Source organism: Leptopilina boulardi, unplaced genomic scaffold (assembly GCF_019393585.1).
Source record: "Leptopilina boulardi isolate dan_hultmark-lab unplaced genomic scaffold, ZJU_Lbou_2.1 LbouV2_52, whole genome shotgun sequence".
NCBI lineage: Eukaryota > Metazoa > Arthropoda > Insecta > Hymenoptera > Figitidae > Leptopilina > Leptopilina boulardi.
The window spans coordinates 45598-69230 of record NW_026137997.1 but is presented as its reverse complement, the minus strand read 5'-3'; the positions used below and the strand labels follow the sequence as shown (position 1 = coordinate 69230).

The 23633-nt window shown below is 23.4% G+C and overlaps 6 protein-coding genes across 11 annotated transcripts in view; 2 read left to right on the top strand and 4 right to left on the bottom strand.

The window, feature by feature from the left end:
• The window catches only part of LOC127289978 (leucine-rich repeat and calponin homology domain-containing protein), a 51929-nt gene extending 51396 nt beyond the window's left edge, over positions 1 to 533 (bottom strand). For 2 of the 3 annotated variants that reach the window (XM_051318310.1, XM_051318311.1), the window contains exon 1: positions 96 to 533. In XM_051318310.1, the coding sequence (XP_051174267.1) occupies positions 96 to 282 (187 nt within the window). In that variant the 5' untranslated portion in view covers positions 283 to 533. The remainder of the gene's footprint in view (positions 1 to 95) is intronic. The other variant, XM_051318312.1, reaches the window with a different exon arrangement.
• Positions 534 to 856: 323 nt separating this feature from the next.
• On the bottom strand, positions 857 to 7937 carry LOC127289980 (elongation factor G, mitochondrial). Its single transcript, XM_051318313.1, has 9 exons — positions 7750 to 7937; positions 5502 to 5660; positions 4906 to 5404; positions 4300 to 4564; positions 3300 to 3471; positions 2868 to 3158; positions 2493 to 2696; positions 2089 to 2400; positions 857 to 1415 (listed from the first exon to the last, which is right to left on the bottom strand). Exons 1-9 carry the CDS (start codon positions 7822 to 7824, stop codon positions 1152 to 1154), a joined length of 2241 nt encoding a protein of 746 aa, XP_051174270.1. The 5' UTR covers positions 7825 to 7937; the 3' UTR covers positions 857 to 1151.
• A 416-nt stretch (positions 7938 to 8353) lies between these two features.
• LOC127289985 (putative peptidyl-prolyl cis-trans isomerase dodo) lies at positions 8354 to 9905 on the bottom strand. Its single transcript, XM_051318322.1, has 3 exons — positions 9705 to 9905; positions 9149 to 9361; positions 8354 to 8719 (listed from the first exon to the last, which is right to left on the bottom strand). Exons 1-3 carry the CDS (start codon positions 9757 to 9759, stop codon positions 8499 to 8501), a joined length of 489 nt encoding a protein of 162 aa, XP_051174279.1. The 5' UTR covers positions 9760 to 9905; the 3' UTR covers positions 8354 to 8498.
• A 105-nt stretch (positions 9906 to 10010) lies between these two features.
• LOC127289983 (RING finger protein vilya-like) lies at positions 10011 to 12863 on the top strand. The gene is made up of 4 exons (XM_051318318.1): positions 10011 to 10299; positions 10477 to 10658; positions 10762 to 10979; positions 12329 to 12863. Exons 1-4 carry the CDS (start codon positions 10011 to 10013, stop codon positions 12570 to 12572), a joined length of 933 nt encoding a protein of 310 aa, XP_051174275.1. The 3' UTR covers positions 12573 to 12863.
• Positions 12864 to 12912: 49 nt separating this feature from the next.
• LOC127289984 (uncharacterized) lies at positions 12913 to 18323 on the top strand. Of its 3 annotated transcripts, none has more exons than XM_051318319.1 (9): positions 12913 to 13817; positions 15035 to 15240; positions 15426 to 15561; positions 15759 to 15892; positions 15979 to 16222; positions 16537 to 16696; positions 17607 to 17752; positions 17849 to 18046; positions 18138 to 18323. In XM_051318319.1, the coding sequence occupies exons 1-6, from the start codon at positions 13745 to 13747 to the stop codon at positions 16635 to 16637; spliced, it is 894 nt and encodes a 297-aa protein (XP_051174276.1). In that variant the 5' UTR covers positions 12913 to 13744; the 3' UTR covers positions 16638 to 16696; positions 17607 to 17752; positions 17849 to 18046; positions 18138 to 18323. The 3 variants fall into 3 exon arrangements, with proteins under 3 accessions (XP_051174276.1, XP_051174277.1, XP_051174278.1); XM_051318321.1 differs by lacking the exon at positions 12913 to 13817 and adding an exon at positions 14181 to 14450; XM_051318320.1 differs by lacking the exons at positions 17607 to 17752; positions 17849 to 18046; positions 18138 to 18323 and having other exon boundaries at positions 16537 to 16872.
• A 127-nt stretch (positions 18324 to 18450) lies between these two features.
• On the bottom strand, positions 18451 to 23462 carry LOC127289981 (atypical kinase COQ8B, mitochondrial). Of its 2 annotated transcripts, XM_051318314.1 has the most exons (12): positions 23253 to 23462; positions 22770 to 22963; positions 22003 to 22572; positions 21703 to 21922; positions 21422 to 21546; positions 20943 to 21027; positions 20629 to 20744; positions 20371 to 20533; positions 19759 to 19961; positions 19468 to 19620; positions 19152 to 19252; positions 18451 to 18986 (listed from the first exon to the last, which is right to left on the bottom strand). In XM_051318314.1, the coding sequence occupies exons 2-12, from the start codon at positions 22959 to 22961 to the stop codon at positions 18812 to 18814; spliced, it is 2103 nt and encodes a 700-aa protein (XP_051174271.1). In that variant the 5' UTR covers positions 22962 to 22963; positions 23253 to 23462; the 3' UTR covers positions 18451 to 18811. The 2 variants fall into 2 exon arrangements, with proteins under 2 accessions (XP_051174271.1, XP_051174272.1); XM_051318315.1 differs by lacking the exon at positions 23253 to 23462 and having other exon boundaries at positions 22781 to 22927.
• Positions 23463 to 23633: the final 171 nt, after the last annotated feature.

Genomic DNA, 23633 nt, shown 5'->3' with positions numbered 1-23633 from the left:
TCTCAGATTCAACCGATAAGAATGGGTATAAAAAAGACCTTGAATCTCCCGTAAAAAAATATACTACCTAAAAAAAAAACAGAACAAAAACTCACCTGCGATGACGGTGTCTTGAAGATCATATTTGGAAGCGCCGGTTTTGCCAATTTTCGGAAAATCCTTTAGTTTGCGACCGCTCAATTTCAATTCACCACTGAGATGAGCTTCCTCCAGGATTCTCTCTAAACTCCTGGTTAGTTGTTTTTGAATGTGGCAACTCATATTTGTCGTGACCATCGCCATATTACATTTTTCAACAAGCACCAAAAAAATGAGACACGCGAGACCACCGCGAAAACTTTTGCCACCCCAACACAGAGCTCTTTTACGGACGAAGAACCCTCATTTTGCGATAAAAGCGCCAGCGCACTATACTGTCTTTTGCATCATGACTGATGCTACTTGCACGACTCTCACAGAATTATTGTACACATATACACACACAATACAAAAAAAAAACTATACTTACACAGTACCTGACAGTACTGTAGACAAATGTGCACTGCTGTTGTGTTGTGCTTCGACGCCTCACGCTCGCCATCTGTAAGCATAAACTAAAACCTCTCTAGTTCAAATTTCAGCCGTACGTTGTGGCGCGAAAATTCAAAATGAATAATTTAAAAAAAATAATATTTCTCATTTATTTACGTAGCATTTTAATTTAAATGATTTATTAATAAGTAAACAATAAAAATCATTAATAAATAAATAAAATCAACTAAATAAATAATTAAAAACTAATACATAAGAACAATTATTATTGTTAAATAATAATAATTATATAAAATTAATATTTGGTGAGGTAATGAGAAATATATTTAAGAATTATTTTTCTTTAATTAAAATCTATAACAAAGTATACAATTATTTACAAATTCGCTTTAAATTATTATTCGAATACCATTAATTGAATGAAACTACAATAGAAGTATCATTTGTATCAGCAGTTTTCATTATTTCTATCACATTCATTCAAAATTTAATTTATTATAGTATTAATTTTGAATTAAATATTTATAATTTAAATTTCTTATAAATAAGAATTTGATGAAAACTCAGTCATATTTATTACTATTATTATAAAAAATATTATAATTCGTTAATATCTTACATTAATTTTTTTTCTTTTGCTGTTGGGGATTTATTAATTCTTGATATTCTCTAATGAGTCGTTCTTGTACTTCAGGCAAACATGGTGTATATCGCGAATATTCCATAGAGAATTCTCCTTTACCTTGTGTCATTGATCGCAATTCACCAGCGAATCCAAACATTTCATTTAGTGGAACTTCTGTCGTCATTGTGAACCAATCTTCGCTTCCATCACTTCCCAATATAATACCCTTCTTTTTATTAATCATACCCATAATGGTTCCCTATAAATGAATAAAATAATGTTTTTAAATAAAAAATGAAATGAAAAAGAAAACTTTTATTTAATTTTATATTTGAATTTAATAAAAGTTTCTTTAAAAATTAAATAAATAAAAAAAAGTAATTCAGGATCGAATAATTAACTCAGATCGATTGTAAAAAAAAAAGTCGCATTTATATTATAATCAAAAGTCGATTAATTCTTAATTAATTATTAAATCACATAATTGAATTTAATTTTCAAATATTGAATTTAATAATAGAAAATATTTTCAATTATTCATTCAAATAACTGAAATTATCTCCAAATAGTCAATAAAATAATTCAAATTATCTTAAAATAATATTATTATCTGAAATCAATTTTTAAAATTTTCAGTTTTAAATAAGTTTATATAGAAAAAGTTCTCTAAAGTTTTAGAATATTATTTAGTCTAATATTTAAATGAATTTTTAAGTTAGAATAATTCTCAATATCTTAACTTAAAAAAATTTTTTTTAAAGACAAACTCAAATTTTTGTTCTTAATTATATTGATTGTGATTTTCACTGTTAATTATAAGGAATTAATAATTAATTAATTTCCTGATTTTCAGTCAGAATAAACAAAATGATAATGTAAAAAAATATTTTTCTATCATAAAAGTAAATTCAAAAAGAAATAATTTATCTAACCTGAAATTCATCTGGACATGTAATTTCCACTAACATAATTGGTTCTAAAATCGTCCAAACTCCGTTTTGAAATACGTCTTTCACAGCACCTTGACCAGCATGAAAGAAGGCTATTTCAGATGAATCAACACAATGACTTGCACCGTCCTGAAGTCGAAATTTCACACCAGCTACTTTATTACCACTGAGAACACCTTTCTCGCAGACATGTAAAAATCCTCTCTTTACACCAGGTACAAAAGGTTTTGGTACATTCGTACCAACGGTCTCATCACGAAACTCGAGAACTGTATTTTTATTTGGTGGAAGAGGCTAAAATAAAAATCAAAACGAAATTTATAAAGAATTAAAATCCTATACACTGTTAATAAAAGAAATCGAATAATAATAAAGAAAAATATTACCTCCATAACACCAATAACTCGACCAAATTGTCCAGCTCCTCCTGATTGTTTTTTATGTAAATAATCAAATTCACAAGGTGACACTAATGTCTCACGGAATGCAACTTTTGGTTTACCCAAATTTACCGGACAATTATATTCACGTTCCATTCGCTGTGCGTATATCTCTAAATGCAATTCACCCATTCCGGATATTAAACTTTCCTGAAAAAAAATATCTATATTATTTTCCACATTCATTTCTTCCTATAATTAATTTCATTTCAATTAACTTAAATATTTAACAAAATTAATTTTAACAAATTTAAACCGAATGTCCATTAAAAATTGTGATCAAAATCATTAATTAAAATTAAAGCAACTTAATTTACTTACTTTATTGTCATCATCGTAATTAAAACGTAATGTTGGATCTTCTTTGGTGAATCTAGCAACAGCTTTAGCGAAATTGTCGCGATCTTTCGAATGTTTCGGTTGAATAGACATTGAAATTACAGCCTCGGGTACATAAATTGATTCCATGGAAAGTTGCAATTTAGAATTATTAACAAATGTGTCTCCTGAAGCACAATCAACTCCAAACAGAGCAAAAATATCGCCAGCGTAAACTTCACTTACATCCTCCATTTGATTTGAATGAAGACGAACCAATCGCACTATACGAACCTATATAAATAATTATTAAAAGATTTTTAAAACATTTAATATTTACAAAATAGATTATATTAAACATTAATTTCATTTAAGGCTGTAAATTGGTAAAAATTTCTTTCTAAACTATTTATCTCCATCTATTAAATTAGTTACCTTTTTATTTGTTCTTGTATTAATAATACTGTCTCCTTTCCGTAACATTCCTTGATAACATCGAAAGTATGTCAATTGACCAAACTTGCCAAGTTCTAATTTAAAAGCCAATGCAACAAAAGGTTGTGCATTACTTCGAGTTGGATCCATTAAAACCTTTTTAAGCTCTTGTCTAATATACAATTAAAATTATTAATATATATTGTGTTGAATTTCAATAATCAGGCCTCGAAACGTTTTCGACATTAAATATTACGTACATTATACGTACCAAAAAAAAAATAAAAAATTAATGACCAATTTACATACCAAAATTTTTAGATTTTATTAATATAAATTTTTGATTTTAAATCTATAAATGAAATAATATACTTAAAAGTCCTAAAAGAGTGAAAATTATAAATCATTAATTAATTAATATTTATTTTATATATTTAATTATATTATTTAAAATATAAAAGAAAAAATTAAGTTTTCAATAATTTTTAAAAACTTATTTTTGAGTTAGATGTTTTTTTCAAAAATTTGTATGAGTTTAAATCTTGAGAATTTTTCTGAATAAACTTTTTTTTTAAATTATTTTATTCAACAATTTTCTATAAATTTTCCTTTTAGGTAACTTTTTTTAAAAAATTACTTTATAAATTTTTTTATTATTACTTTCTATACTATTATTATATTTAGAATATTTCAGAATTTAAAAACAATTTTCAGATTTAAAAAAAAAATATCAAGTTTATTATCAACTTTTTTCTTAAAAGATTTTCGAATTTGATTTATAGAAATTATTGCATTTAGAATTTTAGTAAATTTTTAAAGATTTGAATTCATAAATATTTTAAAAATTATATTCAACATATTTGGTCTTTTAATTAAAATTACATACTTTTCATAATTTTTGTCAAAATTATGGACTTTTACGTACTAATTAAAAAATTATGTACTTTTTCTTAATTTATTTACTTGGTTCGAGGCCTGAATAATTATTTAATTTACTTACCCTTCAATTTCTTTATTTGCAAAATTTTCAACTTCACCAGGATTTGGTAAATAATCAAGTGCAGCATCCAAAAGTGGCTGTACTCCTTTATTCTTTAACGCTGTACCAACTAAAACGGGTACAAATGTTCTTTTCATACAAGTCCGTCGAATTGCATCCATTATATCCTTTTCTGTTATTGCCATTTCATTAATAAACATATCGCCTAATGTTTCGTCAACATTAGTTAAGTGTTCAATTAATTCCTGTCTTCTATCGACGACTTCTATTTAAGTGAAACAATATTTTTAACATTAATTCATTAAATCATATAGCTGCTGAAAATTCAATATACAAAAATAAAATTGTATAATAAAAATCAGTGTGGCCACTAAAATTCATATTTTTTTAATCAATCATAAATCAGATAAAAAAAATTAAGACAATTCAACAAAAATTTCAATGTAAAAGAATAACAAAATGCGAATTTTTAAGAAAATTCAAGACGAATTCACATTTTTTTTCAAGGTGTAACTAAATTCACGTCGTTTTTCCAGTTTTCAAAATTTCAAGATTCGATAGTCATCGTGAAAATTTTTTTCCAAAAAATAAAAATTCTACACTTGCCTGCTCTCATATTTTGTGGAATCTCATCTTGTCTAACTGTTTCGCCATAAGATCCATCGAAGTAAAGTGCTTTTTGATGAACCAAATCAATAATACCTTGAGTTTCACTTTCCTTTCCTATCGGTAATTGTATAAAAGCTGCATTATGTTTCATTTTTGTTCTCATTTGTTCGAGAACTCTATACGCATTTCCACCCATTCGATCTAATTTATTGATAAATGCTAAAAATGGAACGTCATATCGTTTTAATTGACGATTGACGGTTAATGTTTGTGATTGTACACCACCAACGGCGCAAAGAACAAGAATTGCACCATCTAAAACACGTAAAGCTCTTTCCACTTCAACAGTGAAATCAACATGTCCTGGAGTGTCGATTATATTAATATTATGATTTTTCCAAATTGTATAAGTTGCCGCCGATTGAATGGTTATTCCTCGTTGTCTTTCCAACTCCATACTGTCCATTACAGCTCCAACATTATCTTTACCACGTACCTAAAAGATATATAATTAAATTAAAATAGAACCAAATTCAAAAAAAAAATCGTCTTTTTATTCTATTATGGAAATTTTCTAGATTTAAAATATTCACCTCGTGCATTTGAGAAATTCTTCCCGTGTAAAATAAGATTCTTTCTGTTAGTGTTGTTTTGCCGGAATCAATGTGCGCTGATATACCAATATTTCGTATTTTATCTATTGGTTTGTGCTCGGCGAATTTTTCATGTGATGCCATGTAACGGATATTATTCTAAAAATAAAGTAAAAATGAAATTCTCTTGTATCATTAATTATATTTAATAAATTACGTCAGTAAAGTTTACAATGTTTATGATTAACAATTTAGAAGAAAAACATTTCTTTTTTTTTTGAATTTTTGAAATTCTTCTTGATTAACATTTTCCGGGTTGACACAATAATTTTATTTTATTTTTCCCTGATTTTCAGTTACAATTAAAAATTTTTTTTCTGGCTCTAATGAAAATAATAAAATAATAATTGAATTTAAATTCAAATTATTCAAAATTCAATTAATTTTGAATTCAAATTTTTTAGAATAATTAAATTTTCTTTAATTTTGATTTGAAATTTTGGAAAATAATTAAATTTCAATTAAAATTTTGGATAATAATTCATTTTTAGTTGATTTTTTATTGAAAATTTTAATAATTAATTTTGAATTGAAATTTTAGAAAATAATTAAATTTTATTTGATTTTAAATTTAGAAAATAATTGAATTTTCTTTGATTTTGAATTGAAATTTTGGGAAATAATTGAATTTTAATTGAAATTTTGAATAATAATTTAATTTAAGTACATTTTTTATTGAAAATTTGGATAATTAATTTTGAATAGAAATTTTAGAAAATAATTGAAGAATTTTAAAAGATTTTGAATTAAAAATTTGGAAAGTAATTGAATTTTCTTTGATTTTGAATTAAAATTTTGGGAAATAATTGAATTTTAGTTGATTTTGGAATTGAAATTTTGGAATATAATTGAATTTTTGTTAATTTTCAATAGATAAATATGGAAAATATTTGAATTTTAGTTGATTTTAAATTAAAATTTCGGATAATAATTGAATTTTATGTGATTTTAAATTGAAAATTTGGAAAATAATTGGATTTTAAAAGATTTTGAATTAAAAATTTGGAAAATAATTGAATTGTCTTGGATTTTGAATTGAAATTTTGGAAAATAATTAAATTTCAATTACAATTTTAAATAATAATTCAATTTTAGTTGATTTTTGATAATTAATTTTGAAATGAAATTTTAGAAAATAATTTTATTTTATTTGAATTTAAATTGAAAATTTGGAAAATAAGTGAATTTTAGTTGATTTTGAATGGAAATTTTGGGTAATAATTGAATTTCATTTGATTTTAAATTGAAAATTTGGAAAATAATTGAATTTTAAAAGACTTTGAATTTAAAATTTAATAATTTAATAATTAATAATCTGAGGCCTATAAACATATAATTTTTATTTTTATCATTTAATATGGAATAATATTCTAATAAATTTAAATAATTATTGATAATATTAATTTTTAATTTTTCTATAACAAATAATGAAATACTCAATTTGGCGCGCTTGCGCGCGTTTAATATTGCTAGTTTTTTATAATTTGTTCATTAATGAAAACTACAAGAAATATTTTTCGGCAAAAAATTATAAAATTTTTCTATTTAAAATATTATTTCTTTAAAAATCGTTTATAATAAACGTTGCGTACTTCATCTTCGTATTATTTTCCGCGTGAAAAATATTTTTTTTTCATTTTAATCGTTGATCATAAACGTTGTCAACTTCACCAACTTTTTATTTCACATCGGTGGAAAATTAAATTTTTCTTTCAGAGAGAAAAATGTTTTAAAATATCAAAAAAAGAAAAAAAAAAAAAAAAACCACTAATATTTTAGCAAAAGAAACGGTTTGTGTAAATGAGAACAAAAAATTGGTATTTATAAACAATAATAACAGTTATTTTATGGATATAATGTAACAATATTATAAATTACTAACAATTAAAATAATAATAGTAATAATTAATCAGAAAAATTAATAATTAGTAAAATTTATTTTAAAAAAATAGAAAAATAAAAAAAAATATAAAGAAAAGTATATAAAATAATGGAGCTGAGAAAGTAAATTTTGAAGTATGTTTAAAAACATGAGATAAATATGAAATATTTTATAAATGAGAAAAAATAATTAAAATTCAAAATTATAAATAATCATATTAAAACAGAGATAAATTATTTTATTATTCATTATTTGATAAATGAATTAAAATAGAACTAAAGCACATAACCTATAAAATTTTCATACCTGCAAAACACGTGGATGCAATTTTGACAATCTTCTAGGATTTACATAATGTCGAATAGCAGTTATAAATGTCATGATGGTGATTTTGAATTAATTAATAAACTATTTATTTCAGATTTAAATAAATAAATTAATTCTCTCGCTGACATACGCCATGCAACAAAAGCAGAATACAAAATTTAAGCCCTCTAGTGGTTCACTATTGAAATAGAAAATTCAACCAATTTCAAAACATTTTTAAATTCTAAATAATTTTCGAAGTAACTCTAAAAATTAAATAAATCTCGATTAAAAAATTTTAAATAAAAGTAAAATTAATAAATTTAAAAATTACAATACATAATTCTATTTTTTTTTTTTTATTATACAAGACATTTTCATTACTTTCAATTGATTTATTATTATTATTCTTGCTACAAAACAACTTTTATCAAAATTAAAAAATCAAAGTTAAATATTTAATTATGTCCCATACGAGAAAAATTACATGCACTTTACATTAATATATATATATAAATATTTATATTTGCAAAGAAATCAATTCATTATTCGAAACAAGAACGAGAAAAAAGAAATTATTGTGCAAAAGTCACAAATAAAATTATTATGCTTTGAGAAACAAATTTGAATTAATATTTGCCCATTGCAATTTAAATACAATCAAAATTCACGAGTTATTTAATCATGGATACTCATAAATAATAATTGATTATTTGTTATTGTTGTTGTTGTTATAGCGTATACAATTTTTATGCGACTCGCTGAATTAAATGAATTCCACTATCTGTATGAACGGCTTGAGAAAGTTCACCAACTTTAAGAGCAAATGCAGCTTGTTCAAATGGTTTTTGCATTGCACCTCGTCCAAAAGGTCCAAGGTCACCTCCTCGTTTCGCTGAACTACAATCACTGTATTGTGATGCAAGTTCAGAAAATTTTACTTTTCCAGATACAAGTTGCTCTCTATAAGCTGAAAGATAAATATATATATATATATATATGGGCGATTCCACGTGAGATTTACATATGACATTTTAAATTCGGTAAATATATTTTTTGTCGATCTTTATAGAAAAAAAAGGTTTATGTATTTTTTTATAAGTGCTCAAATTTTCGAATTATGAATTTTTTAAAAATTATAAAAAATACGTAAACCTTTTTTTTCTATAAAGATCGAAAAAAAATATATTTACAGAATTTAAAATGTCACGTGGAATCGCTCATATATATATAAATTTTTTTTCAATACATGAGTGAAAATAAGTGTATTTATAGTAAATCGATCATGCATCGTAAATAAAGTTTAATATAAAAAACCAAACAAACAAAAAAAACAATAAGATATAAAAACGAGAATAAAAAGTATAATTATAGAAAAAATAAATTTAGAAATAATTACAGTTGATTAGTTCCAAAGCTTCTGCTTTAGACCTGGTGATTTTTTCTTCTCTCCATGACGATGGTCTTCGAGAACCTGAGTGTTTTACAAGAAGGTGAAAACATTGAACTTCATCAGGGCCACTGTCGGTACCATTTCCAGATTGTTCTGTCGGTTTATCAGGTCTATCCCATTGACTTTCTTTTGTATGTGTATTTAAATAATAATGTTGTCCTGATACACAAAATAATTACATTATTAAGAAACGCATTTTACAGAATTAAACGATAAAATTAAAAATGATTAACAACATAAAAAATTTATTTTCATTATCACCAAATGATTGTTCATATATTATTATTTACATTAATAGATATGAAAGCGTCAAAAATAAACAGCTTCAAAATGAATTTTATTATTTGACATATCAATGTGACAGAAAATTTTATTTTAAAGGTTAAATTAAATGTGCAAAATAAACAAAATGATATTTGAAACTAATGGATTATCTACTATCACTATCAATAGTAGTTTAAAAGAAAAATTCTAATTATTATATATGGAAAATATAACACACCGGTAGATCTACTGAGTCGTTTCTCCCATCCGGCAGGTAGCTCTTCGTCAGACATTGTTAATAAAATTGGATTTTAAATAAAAAGAGAAAGTTAAAATTAATCACTTAAGTTATAAAAAATATGTAACAAACAATTTCACGTCTTTTGAATATTATCAAAATTGTACACCCATATACAAGGCAGCTGTAAGTAACCTACTATTTGACCATAGACTACATACTTGTAATATAGATAACCAATACTATAGGCAATTGGTTCATACTCACATTGGTGGCGCAACATTTATAGTCGCCATCTTGGTTAAAATGGAAATACAAAAATTGATTCAAACACGTTCAAACGTGCAAAGTGTCCAGGAAATATCAACTCCAAGTGTTTCTGATCAAGTGTTTAATAATTCTTTCCAATTTTCTCATACTGTTTTCATCTACGAGTTTATTTATTTAGAAATAAATAAAATCATGACTTCAGAAGAATTAGGACCTAAAAAATGGCTTCGTTGTAACAATTGTTATATTCTGATGCAAGATTGCAAAGCTCCATTCTTGCTTTCGTATTGCAGTCACATTTTTTGCCCTAAATGCGTTAAAAAAGGTATTTATTTATTTATTTACAATTTAAAGATATAAGAAATTCTTTTTTTTTTAAATTTTATCTGCCTAAATTTCAGTAACGTTCAAATAAACAAAAAATTTTTTACTACTTTTTTATTTTTTTTTTTTACTTTTTTAATTATATTTTGATAATAAATTTTTATTTATTGTTATTTAGTTACCAAAAAATGTCCACAATGTAATGCACAAAATCTTCGTACAATGCCATTAGTGGAACCTTTGAGACCTGAAGTAAAGCATTGCTTTGAATCAGTTGAAAATCTTCATGACAAATTTTCACAAGCTATTACTTTTCAAACTCAACAATTATCGATAAATAATAAACGTTTTTCTGCTGTTGTAAGTATATTTATTCTATATTTATACTCTAAAAAATGATTTATTTTATAGAATTTACGTTATTTTTCTAATTTTTTTTGGTTTCTATTTATATTTGTAATAGGATAAAAAATATTTTCGCGCAAAAGTGGAATATCAACAAAGTTGTAATGATTTTAAAAATTCGCAAAAAAGAATTCAAGAACTCGAAAGTGAATTAAAATTAATGCAGAAAAAATTATATGAATTTGAAGAGGCTCATATAAAAATGCACCATATGCTGAATCCCTCTGAGATATTTACACCACAATCTTTAAATTCAAGTGTAGATAGTAATTTAAGGTAAATAATTTTTTTTCAAAAAAAAAAAAAAAAAAACAAAAAAAAAAACAAAACAAATGCACTATAGAAAAATTTTAGGCCTCGGATTATACGACTTTTTTATTTTATTAATTTTAATAATTTTAATGAAATTCTTCACAAATTCAATTATCATAAACTATTTTTCAATTAAAATTTTTATAAAATTTAATAATTGTTTATAATTTTAAAAAAATTAGCAAGTAAAATCACTAAAAATTTTAAATTAAAAATCACTTGAAATTTAATTATTTGCAAAAATTTCAATTATTTTTAATGATTAATATTCATCGAAAATTCAATTATCTGAAAGCATTTTTCAATTAAAAAAACTTTTGGAATTTAATTTTTGTATGTGATTTCTAATAAATTCTTCATCAACAGAAATCACTAAAAATTTCTCTTATTATAATTATTGTCTGAAATTTAACATATAATCTTTTGAAATTCAATTATTTTCAAAAATTTTCATTTAAAAGTTTCTAAAATTTTCAATTTAAAATTTTTTTGAAATTTAATAATACTTAAAAAGTTTTCAAATTATTGTATTTTTGTCTGAAATTTCTAATAAATTTTTTTTTAGTGAAATCATAAAAAAAAAATTTTAATTAAAAATCACTTAAAGTTCAATTAATTTCAGAAATCGAAATTGTAAATTTTTAAAAATTCAATTACTTTTAAATAATGTTATCTAAAATTATTTGATAAATTATTTTTAGTTCTGTAAAATTTAATTATTGTCTGAAAATTAACAAAATCTTTTGAAATTCAATTATTTCTAAAAAATTACAACTTTAACTCTTTCAAAATTATTATTATTATTTAAAAAAAAATTTTATTTAAAAATCTGTAAAACTTGATTAAGTATTGCGTGAAATTTTTTTGACCATCAAAACTATGACAAAATTTTTAATTTAAATAAATTGCTTAAATCAGACTTGAAAATTATAAAAATGGAACTTTAAGAATGTTTTTTAGAAATTTGTCCTACTTAAATAAAATTTTAAAAATTTGCCTCACAATTAGTGCGATTCTGAAATATTCGAAATAAATTTTCTTGATAATATTTTTATAGAATTATTCTCATTACAGAATAAATAAAATGAATTTAATATATCTAATAACATTATTTATTTAAAATAAAATATTAATTAAGCAATTAAATTTTGTTAAAATTAAAAAAAAATCGACTTCTTCGACTTTTTTTGGAATATAAATTGACTAAAACGACATTTTTTGTGTCTTAAAGTCGATCCGAGGCCTGAAATTTTTAACAATAATTTATCAGTTTAAAATAAATTCAATAAAAATAATAAATATCCTTTTTTCAGTTTTCCGAATCATAGTGGCAGTGATGTTCAGTCTTTTGCTAAAAACAAATCTTTTCAAAATACAATATTAACGCCTTTAACGCCAGCGAAACTTAAACAAATGGATTTGATGAACTCGAAATTTCGCATTCCATCAAGGACAAAAGTTCCTCGTTCTGTCGTTAGTTCTTCGAAAAATTCTTGTGACTCTTCACTAAAAACACCTTTCACAGATTTTTCTCCATTTATTAATCGCCGAATATAAAACCACAATTTGGTGAATATTTGAAGAAGCTAAGAGTTAAGATTGTTTTGTTTTTTTTTTTTTTTGTTAAAGTTTCAGTTAATTTAATTATTAATTATTTAAATTGATTTTAAGTTTATTTAATTAATAATATTCATTAAACATTGAATTAATTGTTTAAATATAATTAATAGTTAATCTCATTCTGTAGTTCAAGTTTCATTTTTTAAGAACAAAACTTTTATGGGAAATTTTTCTTGACAAATGTTTAATTAACATTTATATTTTATTTCAATGTAAAAAATTAATTTTTATTAATTCTATTTTCATTTTGTTTTAATTTAAACGGAGAAAATATCGAGGGATATATATTTTGTATTTTATGTTCATTTTTCACAAAATAAATACCAAAAATGTGACTATACCGTGTATTATAATCAAATTAAGTGAAGACACTAAATCTCTCGACTAAAGACTGACTATATTGTATAAAAATTTAATGAAATAAATGTAAAAAAAATATGTCAATATTTTTTACATGAGAAAAAAGTTACAGATGTACATCTTGTACGTATATAGAATTTGAAGAATTGTTTTTTTTATTATCGAATAATAAAAAGAAATTAATTAATTATAAAAGTAGTTTGGAATTATTTGGAATTTGGAGTTTTTGAAATTATTAAGTTTACCTTTCATTTTGTCAAAGTTGAAAATTGGATATTTAATTGTTAAAGAACTATAAATGATTAAAGAAATATAAAGTGTATAATAAATTAATATTATATGAAAATATAGAAAAATTACAAAAAAATATCCTAGCTTTTTTTACAATTTTCTAAAAGAAAAAATAATTGACATTACTCGGAATCTCAAAATTAATCTGAGTGTAATTACAATGTCTGAGTTCTTAAATTAAAATTTTTCTGATCCCTTAGAACAATATTTTTATGTATATATATATAAATATCTTCAAATTACGAATGACAATTGCAGTTTAGTGATGACATCATCATTTACTTAATTTCCCCTTGCGCATTTTAATTTATCTTTTGTAACATCTACGTACATCCCTTTAAATGAATAAAGTTTTGTGCTTTGTTTTCTCAGTTTTTATACATGCCTTACAGCATCGCCATTGAACTGATCTCGAAAAGTTATATGTTTGTTGCAATATTTAATAAATAAAAATAAAAATGATTTCTTATAAAAATTCATGGTGCTCTACAATTTTTTTCTTAATCACCTTCAATCATTTTAAATATAGGGGTGAGTTAAATGAAAACAGTGATTTTATATACAAATTTTTTTTCATCAATTCCTTTAGTTTCTAATAGATTTTTTTTTTATAAGGAAATTGTATTTTATTAAAAAATTTTCTTTTTCGCGTTTCCTCAACACAACAAAATTAATGAATTGAAATTTATTTTTCATATAAATAAAATTCCTTTATAGAAATAGAATTTGAAAATTGATTTAATTTACCCAAGTTTATTTAAAGTGAAATGAAAAAAGAATCTCAAATCCTATATGATTCTCTGCGCGAGTGCGTGGAAGGCGCAAACTCATCTTCAAACATTAAACTTGAAGCATCCCCGTCAGTTGTAGCTCAGAAATTGTAACGTTCACTTTATATTTGTGAAAAAGTATACATTTAGATTTAAAATAACAGCTTCTTTCAATTTTTTTTTTTTTTTTTTTTTAAGTAAAATTTCAAATATTATAAATATTTTAAAATAAGAGATTTTAATATTGAAGAATAATTTTTCTTTCTCCATTAATTGTGATGCTAGTGGGAATTTTAATAAAAAAAAAATCTTTATATTGTGCAAAAAAAATGTAAAATTGTGATATTTTCTAAGAATACAATGATCTATATTTATTTGTTACTTCTTGTTCGTGGTAAGTTCAATAATAATGAAATTAAAAAAATTAAATATCAAATTTTTGGAAATTTTTATTTTAAGATTTTTTAAATTATTATTTTACTTAAATAGAATGAGATTATTCTTCAAGAATATATTAGTCATAATAATCTTACCCTCGTCTTTCCCTTTTTGGCAAAATTACAATTTTACCATTGCCAAACATTCATATATGAGATTATCAGCCTTCTGATATTGTGTCGTATACTTTTTATTTTATTCAAGTATATAGAATTCCGGATATAACATTAGGGGAAAAAAAGAAATTTTTTTTCGATGTTTCCCAAAAGTCAAGAAATAAAATTAAATATAATTAAATAAAATACACAACTATGTATTAAAAAATTATATTTTTTGTTTTGAGAAGATTCATTTTTTGTGTGAAAACAATTTTTTGATGTAATGAAAAATTTTTTTTTTTAATAAAAAAAAATTTAATTAAATCAAAAAAATTTTTATTTGAAATAAAATTATATAAAATAAAAAAAATGTTATTTAACAATTAATAAATTTTTTTTTAATATTTGACTCTTTATAAGAAGGGATTTTATTTTCTAATAGGTGCAATAGGTTTAAAAGATTTAAAACTCACGGTACCAGCGACAGTTCGATCGGGAGATGCCGTTTGGTTAACTTGTGATTATGATCTTCAGGGAAAATTACTTTATACAGTAAAATGGTACTTGAACGATGCTGAATTTTATCGATATTCACCAAAACGAAATCCTCCTGGACTTGCATTAGCTGTGAAGGATATAAAAGTCAACGTAAGTGAAAATAAGGAAATATTTTTAATTTTGCATCTATAATATTTTAAAGAAAATTTATTTTTAATAAAATAAGAAAATACTTCATATTTAAATATAAATTATATATAAACTTTACTAAAGTAAAGTAAAAATAAAAGTTATTATACATACTATTTTGTTGATGAATTATGTAAAATTTGCAGCTTAACAGATCCAACATGAATGATGTTATGTTACTTGACGTTTCAAGAAATCAAACTGGAATGTATAAATGTGAAGCAACCGAAGAACTTCCGACGCTTGAAACTCGAACGCAACAATCCTTCATGATGGTAATTGGTGTGTAAATTTTTCCACTATTTTCGTTTGATAATTTAGAGTGTCTTAAAAAATAAATTTTTTCGACTAAAAATTGAAAAAACAAAAAATGATGTAATATAATTCACTGTTTGTTATCTTCAAATTATTGACATTATAAGTTTTCATTTAAATTATTTTCCACTATTATTTTGTACAGTGTATTTTGTAATTAACAGAAGTTCCAGAACATGACCCGTCAATATTGGTTCAGAGAGATCGTTTGTCAGTCGGAGGGACACTTCGAGCTAATTGCTCATCGGGTTCTTCTCTTCCAGCTCCCATAATTACATGGACCATCAATGGAGAATCCGTAAGTATCAACTTATCAAAATTAATTATCAATTTTATTATTTATTAATTTATCAATTTTTCAATTAATTAAAAATGTTCTTTCAGCTTGATAATAATAAAATGGAGTTTCGAATAAATTTTCGTAATATTCCAATGTATGGTGAAAAATTTATGACTCGATCGAGTCTTGAGATGAAGATCATTCCCAGATTATTTCAAGACAATAAAATTCGTTTACGTTGTTTTGCCAATATTCATCCTGTTTATCAAGCAACGGCCGAATTTGAAATCATTGAAGATATTCCATTCATTGCGTCCATAATTGAAAATACTTCACCTCATAGTTATCGTAAGTAAAAATAAATTACAAAAGCAATCACAATTTTTTCACTGTTAAGAAGGCTTGAATTAAAAAGAGAATTAAAATTATTCCATATTACATTTTTCCCGAAGGAAATTAAAAAAAAAAGAAATTTTTTTTGTTTTATTTCTATTCTATATAAGTGAAATTAAAAAAATCGGTATTTATAGTTTTTCTTCAATTTCACTTGAAAAAAAAAGATTTTTTTTTCTTCTACTGTTTAAGATTTATAAATGAAATATTTTCAGCATATTAATCATGTACACATAAATTCTTTCTTTTCATTCTCCTCTTTGATATAGAAACAAATGAGTGCACCCGAAACAATTTATCTGACTGTCTGAATTTGGCGACGACAGTTTTTTTAATACTCGTTGTAGCATCAGTTACAAATATGAGATAGTTTTTAATGGATTTCTGGAACATTACTCTAATTACTCTATTTGTTAAACTGCGTACGAGGTAAACAGATTTTTTTCTTATAAACAGTAAATAGCATGAACAAAATATTATACAAATTACTTTTATGTTAATATTTTTTTGATGTAAATTATTTTTTTTAAATGTCCATTTTTCATAAATATCGCTATAAAAAAATGTTCTGTAAGAATAAGTCCAATTTTTTTTCACATATTTGTATTATGGAATTTTGTTAATTATAATATTGTAAATAAATGAATATTTTGCAAAAAAAAACGATATAATTTAATGAAAACTCTTTTTGAGAATTTTTTCCTTTAATTCTGAGTAAAACGAAATCCTAAATAAAAGAAAAAAAAGATCTTAAATTTGTAAGTGTAATTGTAATTTGTAATTTTTTTTGTTTTACAATTAATTTCTATTGACCCATATAATAAAATAACAATAAATTAATAAATTCGTTTAAACTTTTTTCTATAATAGAATCCATTTTAAGATTTTTTGTACAATATAAAGTTGAGAACGATATAAAACTCCAAAGCGGGTCAGCATTTAAAATTAATGCGATTTATTCAGGTTACGCTTCAAAAAGTTTCTTGAGATTAACTAGACTTACAAATTTTGTCTACGATATTACTAATTATGAAAGTAAAATTGAATTTCTTTTTGTAGAAAAAAAAGTGTACTCGACTTTAAATAATTATTTCAATTAAAATCCAAGAAAATACCTAAGCAAAATTGTATTCGTGTATTAAAAAATTTATTTTTCTCTTTATTTTAAGTTGAAAAACAAAATGTAATAAAAAAAATTCATCGAAATGTTTTTTTGTTTTAAATTATAATCCTAAAACAAATTATTTTTTACAATTAATATAAGAATTAAAAGAATTAAATATATTGTTGCATCATGATAATTTGTTAAAGTTGAAATTTATACTTCTCATTCCATTAGGAAAGAAATAACATCGTTTGAATTTATGGAATAAAAAGCACTTATGTCCTGAACAAAATTGCGTTTTCAATTTCACAAAGTGCTTTAGTAGAAAGACTATCAATTATCCAAGAAAAAATAAATACAGATCAATAAAAAAAAGAATCGTAAAAATATGTCAAATTTTACAACATTAAACGATTAAAATTATTAAAATTTTTTTTTTTTAAATATTCTTCTCATATTTTTTCTGAAAATAACAGAATGAGTTCAACTCAAATGAAAGAATCTTTTGTTAATGAAACATTTGATCTTCTACCACTTCCATTTATTGAAAAACTAAAGGCAGAGGAAATTGATAAAATTTCTTTAACAAACAATGAAAATCAAAAGAAATGGGAAAATTTTATAAATAGACTTCCAGACTCTCAAAATGAAATTATTCCTAGGGCACTTGACAAGTAAATCTAAACGTAACAAATAAATAATACAAAACACAAACAAAATATACAAAAATTTATCAAAAAAAAAAAAATTTTAAATAACCAATAGATACTGGCGATGGAAAACGTATAAAAAATATATACCAGAGGAACGAACTAATTTTCGAAAAACAATGTCAATTGGTCCAAAAATAGATCAATTTGGTCGCTTACCTATACCTGAAGATTTAAATAAATTTCGAATTTCTCGAGTAACTAATCAGAAATCAAAAAAAAATTGGAGCATATCTTAAAAAAGGAGATGGTCTTCAAAAGTTTAAAAAAGTAAATAAAAGAAAATATTAATAGTTTCAGAAATAAAATTTCTTCAAATCATGAATATAATAAATGATTATTTTTTTGGACAAAAAAAGCAAACATAATAAATTTTCTTTCGTTACTGTTTATATATATATACATTGTCAGTACAAAAAAAAATTATCCAAAACACTCCATCGAGTTATAAAATTCTACAAAATAGTAAATCAAAATATTGTCGACAATTTTCGTTTGTCAACTAATAACAAAGTCATCAACACTGACCATCAACATTCTTCTTAAAAAAAAAAACACTTTCTCCTTAGAGTATTTTTACAATATTTTCCAAAATAATAAAAATCTTTCTTCTAAGTATCACTGATTAAAAGTTAATTAGTAACAAAATAATTTTACTTACACTTTGTTTTTAATATAGGAGATCAAAGGCACCGTTTGATGTACTCAATTCTCTAAATACCGTGTTCATTATCCAAATTTATAATTTGAATAAATTCTGCGGAACATATCGCGACAATTAATCTTGACATTTAATTTCGCACAAAGTAAAAAGACGCCAGATAATTTTCTATGAAGGCTGTAAATTTCTTCTGGCGGTGGACAAAGACGGTGATTAACTATTGTGGGAACAAGCTTTTGTATTCTGTAAAATTCAATGTAAATTCATTCATTTTTGTAATATTTCAAAACTTTAATCTATAAATGTTTTAATTTTCATATTATTAAAAAAAAAAAAAATTATTACTATTCCAAAGATTTCCCCTTTTAGGAGCCAACAGATTTTTATATATATATATATTTTACTCACCTTTTAGTTACTTCTTGACCTCCAAAATCAAAATATTCATGCTCTTTGTCAAAAACTTGGCCAAGAATCATCACAGCATCTACGTGAGCTTCTTCCATAATCTATTTGAAATATAAGAATATAGTTTTCTTTCCTCTATTTTTGTAATTATTTTAAAAATATTTTAATCTTTATTTAAAAAAAAAAAAGATTTATTATTAAAAATAAATTATAAAAAGATTTATTTTTTAATAAATCAAATGGAAATATTTTAACGAACGTGTATATTGAACGATAAAAAATAATTATAATTAATTTTGTCAAATAAAAACAATACCTTCGATTCATATCCCGTCAAAAATCCCATTTCACGAGAAAGATTTAAAACTTTTTGTCTATCTCCTTCACTTGCTCCATTAATTACTTCTATGTATTTATCCATAAATGGTTTCTCATAACTTCTACATGCTCCAAAATCAAGAAGAATCAACTGGAAAAATATTGAAGTTTTTTTTTTTTTTTTAAATTTTAGGAAAGACTCGATAATTTAAAATTATAATTATTGTTAAATTAAAACAATTGAAATATTTTATTAAACTCTCTTGAAAATGAAAATTAATTAACGTACTTGTTTTGTTTCTGTATTGTAAAAGAAATTTGACCAATTTGGATCAGTTTGCATATATCGAAATACAAAAAGTTCTTTTAAACAAAGTTCCATAATTAATCTACAAATATGTTTTCGTGTTTCTTCATCCATTTCTGCGCATTTATCAACTGGAATTCCGTCTATTAATTCACTTGTAAAAATTTGCTTTGTACTAAGTTCATCTAAAAATAATTTTAAAAAAACTATGAAAATAATAATAATAAATAATAATAGAAAAAAGTCTTTAAAATCTTTCAATATATATAATAATTGTAAAAAATTAACATTTGAAATTCATTTTAAATATGAAAAAAAAATTATTTAATTATATAGAATTATAAAAATTAGTGAAAAAAAAATTATTATTATTATTAATTAATAATTAATTTTGTTTTATTTATAAAACATTTTTTTTTGTTTTGTTTGGAAGTGTGAATTACTTAAAATTTACAATTCCAAACACCAGTTTTCAGTTAAAAAATTTTAATTATTTTTTTTTCTAAAAAACTTGTTTGATAGTTAAAAATTGTGCTATTTGAGAAAATATTTGGTTTCGAGAGGGTTAAGTAGGGCAATAAAAAAAATAATTACCTATAACAGCAGGAACATAATATTCAGAATAAGGTTCTACAAATTTTTTATATTTCCTTGCACATTCAGCTTCTCGAATATAATCAACTTCCCAGGCAAGTTCTCGTTTTGCTACTTCCACTATATTGTCTATGAACATACCTTGAGGAAACATATTCCATACCTGAAATGGAAATAACAATATAAATATCAAAAAATATGTGATAATTTTTTTAAAATCATTATTAAAAAAATAAAATTTATTTTCTGAATATTTACCTTCATTACACCAACTAAATTTTCAATGTCACTTGAAATTCCCAGTGCGACTCCAGGATATTGAATTTTTATAGCCACTGGTTGATTATTCAACAGAGTTGCATGATGAACTTGACCTTAAAATTATTTTTAAAAAATAAATTTCTTTTTATAATTTTTTTGGTTTTCTTCATATATAAATATCTAAATTTCAATTCATTTAGTAATTAAATGATTAATTATATCTCATTAAAAATTATTAATTAAAATAGTTAATTAAATAAATAGTAAATAAATACATAATTTTAAAGTTGAGAAACAAAAAATTAACAAACCAATTGAGGCAGCGGCAAAAGGTTTATCCTCAAATGTGGACAATTTACTTCTCCAGTCAGGGCCCAATTCACTGGACAATACTTTCTGAAAATTTAAATTCAATTTTTAAAAATAAAATTTTAATTGATACCTAACATTATTTTTATAAAATTTTAAAAATATTTTGATAAATAAAATCTTTTTTTTCTCACTTTCTGTTTCAAGTTCCTAGAGTTATTTTTTATAATTCTCAAAACGGACACGTTCAAATTTTTTGGACTTTATTAATTTTTTTTTTACTTTTTGTTTTCTAACAGCTAATACTTTCAATAAAAATGTAATTTAGTATTTTTTTTCCGATTTTTAACTCTATATTTCTGACAAAAATTCATAAAACTTTAAATTCAATAAATAAATAAAAATAATATAACAAATAAATTTGTTTCGTGTACAAAATCCTAAGTTTCTGTTCAGATTAAGACATAAAATTGTATTTTACCTCCACTTGCCATTTAGGCATAAAATCAGCACTTTGCCTTACGCGTTCAAAAGCCTTTTGCAATTCTGGACTAATGATAGTATTATCCTGGATACTAAGAATTTGTCCAATTTTCAAGGCGGCACCTAAAATAATAATAAAAAAAAATAAATAAATAAATAAAACTAAACAGATATGAAGAAAATTAAAAATAACAAATATATAAAGATTAAATTAAGAAATAAATAGATAGATTGAAAACTTAATAATTAATTTAAACAAGTTAGTCAATGTAATTTTACCTCTAACTTTGCATAATGTTGATACAATTCTTTCAGCATTTGCTTTAGTTAGAAACATAGTATCGAGAGTATCTCCAATACTTTGGTCCTTAATTTTTAATGTTCTCCGTGTATATTCGGCTAAAGTTCCAACTCCAAGACCCACACCAAGAGTGCCAAAACTCACCATTCTTTGTAATCGTGTTGATGGAACTTTTCGTTCTTTGGAAGTTGCCGAAAGCTTATAAATTAAGGTAAATTATTTATTTCATAAAACTTTTTTTTTTTTTTAAGAAACAAAAAACAAATTATTTTACTCACAGTTTGCTTAGGTTTTATTGATGGTTTAATTTTTGGCTTTATTGTATTATTTTCATTAGTATCAAAAATTTTCTGTGGATTTGTTGTTTTTTGTTCATCTTTCATCATTTGATTATCATTACTAATTTTCTTTTTTTGTTCATTTGTTACATTATCATTAGGATTTAGCTGTTGAATTTTCTTCTCATGTTCAAGTTCTAGTTTTCTTAAAATTTTTTTCTCTTTATCCGAGAGTTCAATATTTGGTATTTCATTATTTAAATTTGATATTTTCTCTATTTTCTCCTTGACACTTGAATATTTTTTCGGCTCTTTTAAAGCATCACTCTCTTTTTCATTTGATTTAGTAAAATTTTTAACATTTTCTTCGACTTTATTTTTATCAAGAGGTACTTCCCTTGGATCTTTGGCAGGATCAAAGAATTCTAATTTCTTGCCTGTGAAATTTGATTCATATTTCATTGTTCCACCTAGAGCCTCTGTACTTTTTATTTTTGAATATTGAACAAAACCTTTTTCAACCACGAGAATACGTTCTAGAAGTTCTTTAGTTTCCTTGGCGATTGATTCCTTAAAATAAAATTTTATTTAAAAAAAAAATTAACGTATTTTAAAAGAGATAAACAAAATTTTGTTTTTAAAAAAATAAAAGATATAAAAAACAATTAAGAATAATTAAAGAAAGATTTATAATTTAATATTAAAAAAAAAAACATTTTTTTTTATGATGATTCTAAACATTTTTACTAAAATTTATTGAAACTTACTGGAACCTTACTTGGATCAATTTTACTTAATTTCTGTTTTAAATTCTTGACATTTTCTTCAGCTGCTGATACGACACTGGAATTTTTGAGCGAATGTTTTACACATTTTTCTTGTTGTTTTAAAATTGCATCAACCACCAATTTGGCACCACGAATTGTACCAATTATATCGGAAGTCAAACGACTAGACATGACTAAAATTAAAAATAATATATTATTAAATAAATAAAAAAAAAAAACTTGAAAAATTATTTTTTATATATAGTAATCTTTGATATATATTTTTTTAATGAGCTAATTTTAATGTAATAATTATTAATGAAGTTTGATTATTGTAAATGTTGACCAATAATTAAAGTTACTATGCATTTGAATAACAATTGACACTCAACTAAAACAAAAATCAAAAATTTTAAACTATTATTGTGGAAAGTACAATGAGAGACAAATGTATTTGATGATGATGATTTTAATTTTACTTACCTGTTGTTTTTTTATAAAGTAAACTTTTTACAAATATAATTAAATTACAAAAACGCAAATCATTCAAATAAAATGAATAATTTTGCGTCTTAAAATTTTGAAATACTTGACAAAATTTGAATATAACACACACTAAATGCCCTTGAAATTACGTAAATGAGGTTATGTATAGATTTATAGAACACCGGGTTCGAAAAAATAATAATACGAAGAGAGATGGACACTTTTTCCCCAAAACCATGGTCGTGTATAAACAGGTTCGAAATCTCTGCAATGCCGTCAATACGGAGAATCGTGGTGAAGCCCGTCGATAGGTGGCTACGTGTCGAAAAGTCTATTCTATATTTCTATCTTCTTCTTCTCGTGTCAAGGGTGTTACAT

Bases quoted from the DNA above. Each gene is read 5' to 3' on its own strand.
- LOC127289985 (XM_051318322.1), bottom strand. From the start codon at position 9,759: ATGTCTGACGAAGAGCTACCTGCCGGATGGGAGAAACGACTCAGTAGA. The intron at 9,362-9,704 runs GTGTGTTATATT...TTTGTGTATCAG, and splicing joins ACGACTCAGTAGATCTACCG to GACAACATTATTATTTAAAT. The intron at 8,720-9,148 runs GTAATTATTTCT...TTTATCTTTCAG, and splicing joins AGCTTTGGAACTAATCAACT to CTTATAGAGAGCAACTTGTA.
- LOC127289981 (XM_051318314.1), bottom strand. From the start codon at position 22,961: ATGTCTAGTCGTTTGACTTCCGATATAATTGGTACAATTCGTGGTGCC. The intron at 20,534-20,628 runs GTAAATATTCAG...TTTCCATTTCAG, and splicing joins ATTTAGTTGGTGTAATGAAG to GTATGGAATATGTTTCCTCA. The intron at 19,962-20,370 runs GTAATTATTTTT...AATTATTTTTAG, and splicing joins TTATGTTCCTGCTGTTATAG to ATGAACTTAGTACAAAGCAA.
- LOC127289984 (XM_051318319.1), top strand. From the start codon at position 13,745: ATGATTTCTTATAAAAATTCATGGTGCTCTACAATTTTTTTCTTAATC. The intron at 15,241-15,425 runs GTAAGTGAAAAT...TAAAATTTGCAG, and splicing joins TGAAGGATATAAAAGTCAAC to CTTAACAGATCCAACATGAA. The intron at 15,562-15,758 runs GTGTGTAAATTT...TGTAATTAACAG, and splicing joins ATCCTTCATGATGGTAATTG to AAGTTCCAGAACATGACCCG.
- LOC127289983 (XM_051318318.1), top strand. From the start codon at position 10,011: ATGGAAATACAAAAATTGATTCAAACACGTTCAAACGTGCAAAGTGTC. The intron at 10,300-10,476 runs GTATTTATTTAT...ATTGTTATTTAG, and splicing joins CCCTAAATGCGTTAAAAAAG to TTACCAAAAAATGTCCACAA. The intron at 10,980-12,328 runs GTAAATAATTTT...TCCTTTTTTCAG, and splicing joins AGTGTAGATAGTAATTTAAG to TTTTCCGAATCATAGTGGCA.
- LOC127289980 (XM_051318313.1), bottom strand. From the start codon at position 7,824: ATGACATTTATAACTGCTATTCGACATTATGTAAATCCTAGAAGATTG. The intron at 5,405-5,501 runs GTGAATATTTTA...TATATCTTTTAG, and splicing joins GAATTTCTCAAATGCACGAG to GTACGTGGTAAAGATAATGT. The intron at 3,472-4,299 runs GTAAGTAAATTA...ATTGTATATTAG, and splicing joins GCAAATAAAGAAATTGAAGG to ACAAGAGCTTAAAAAGGTTT.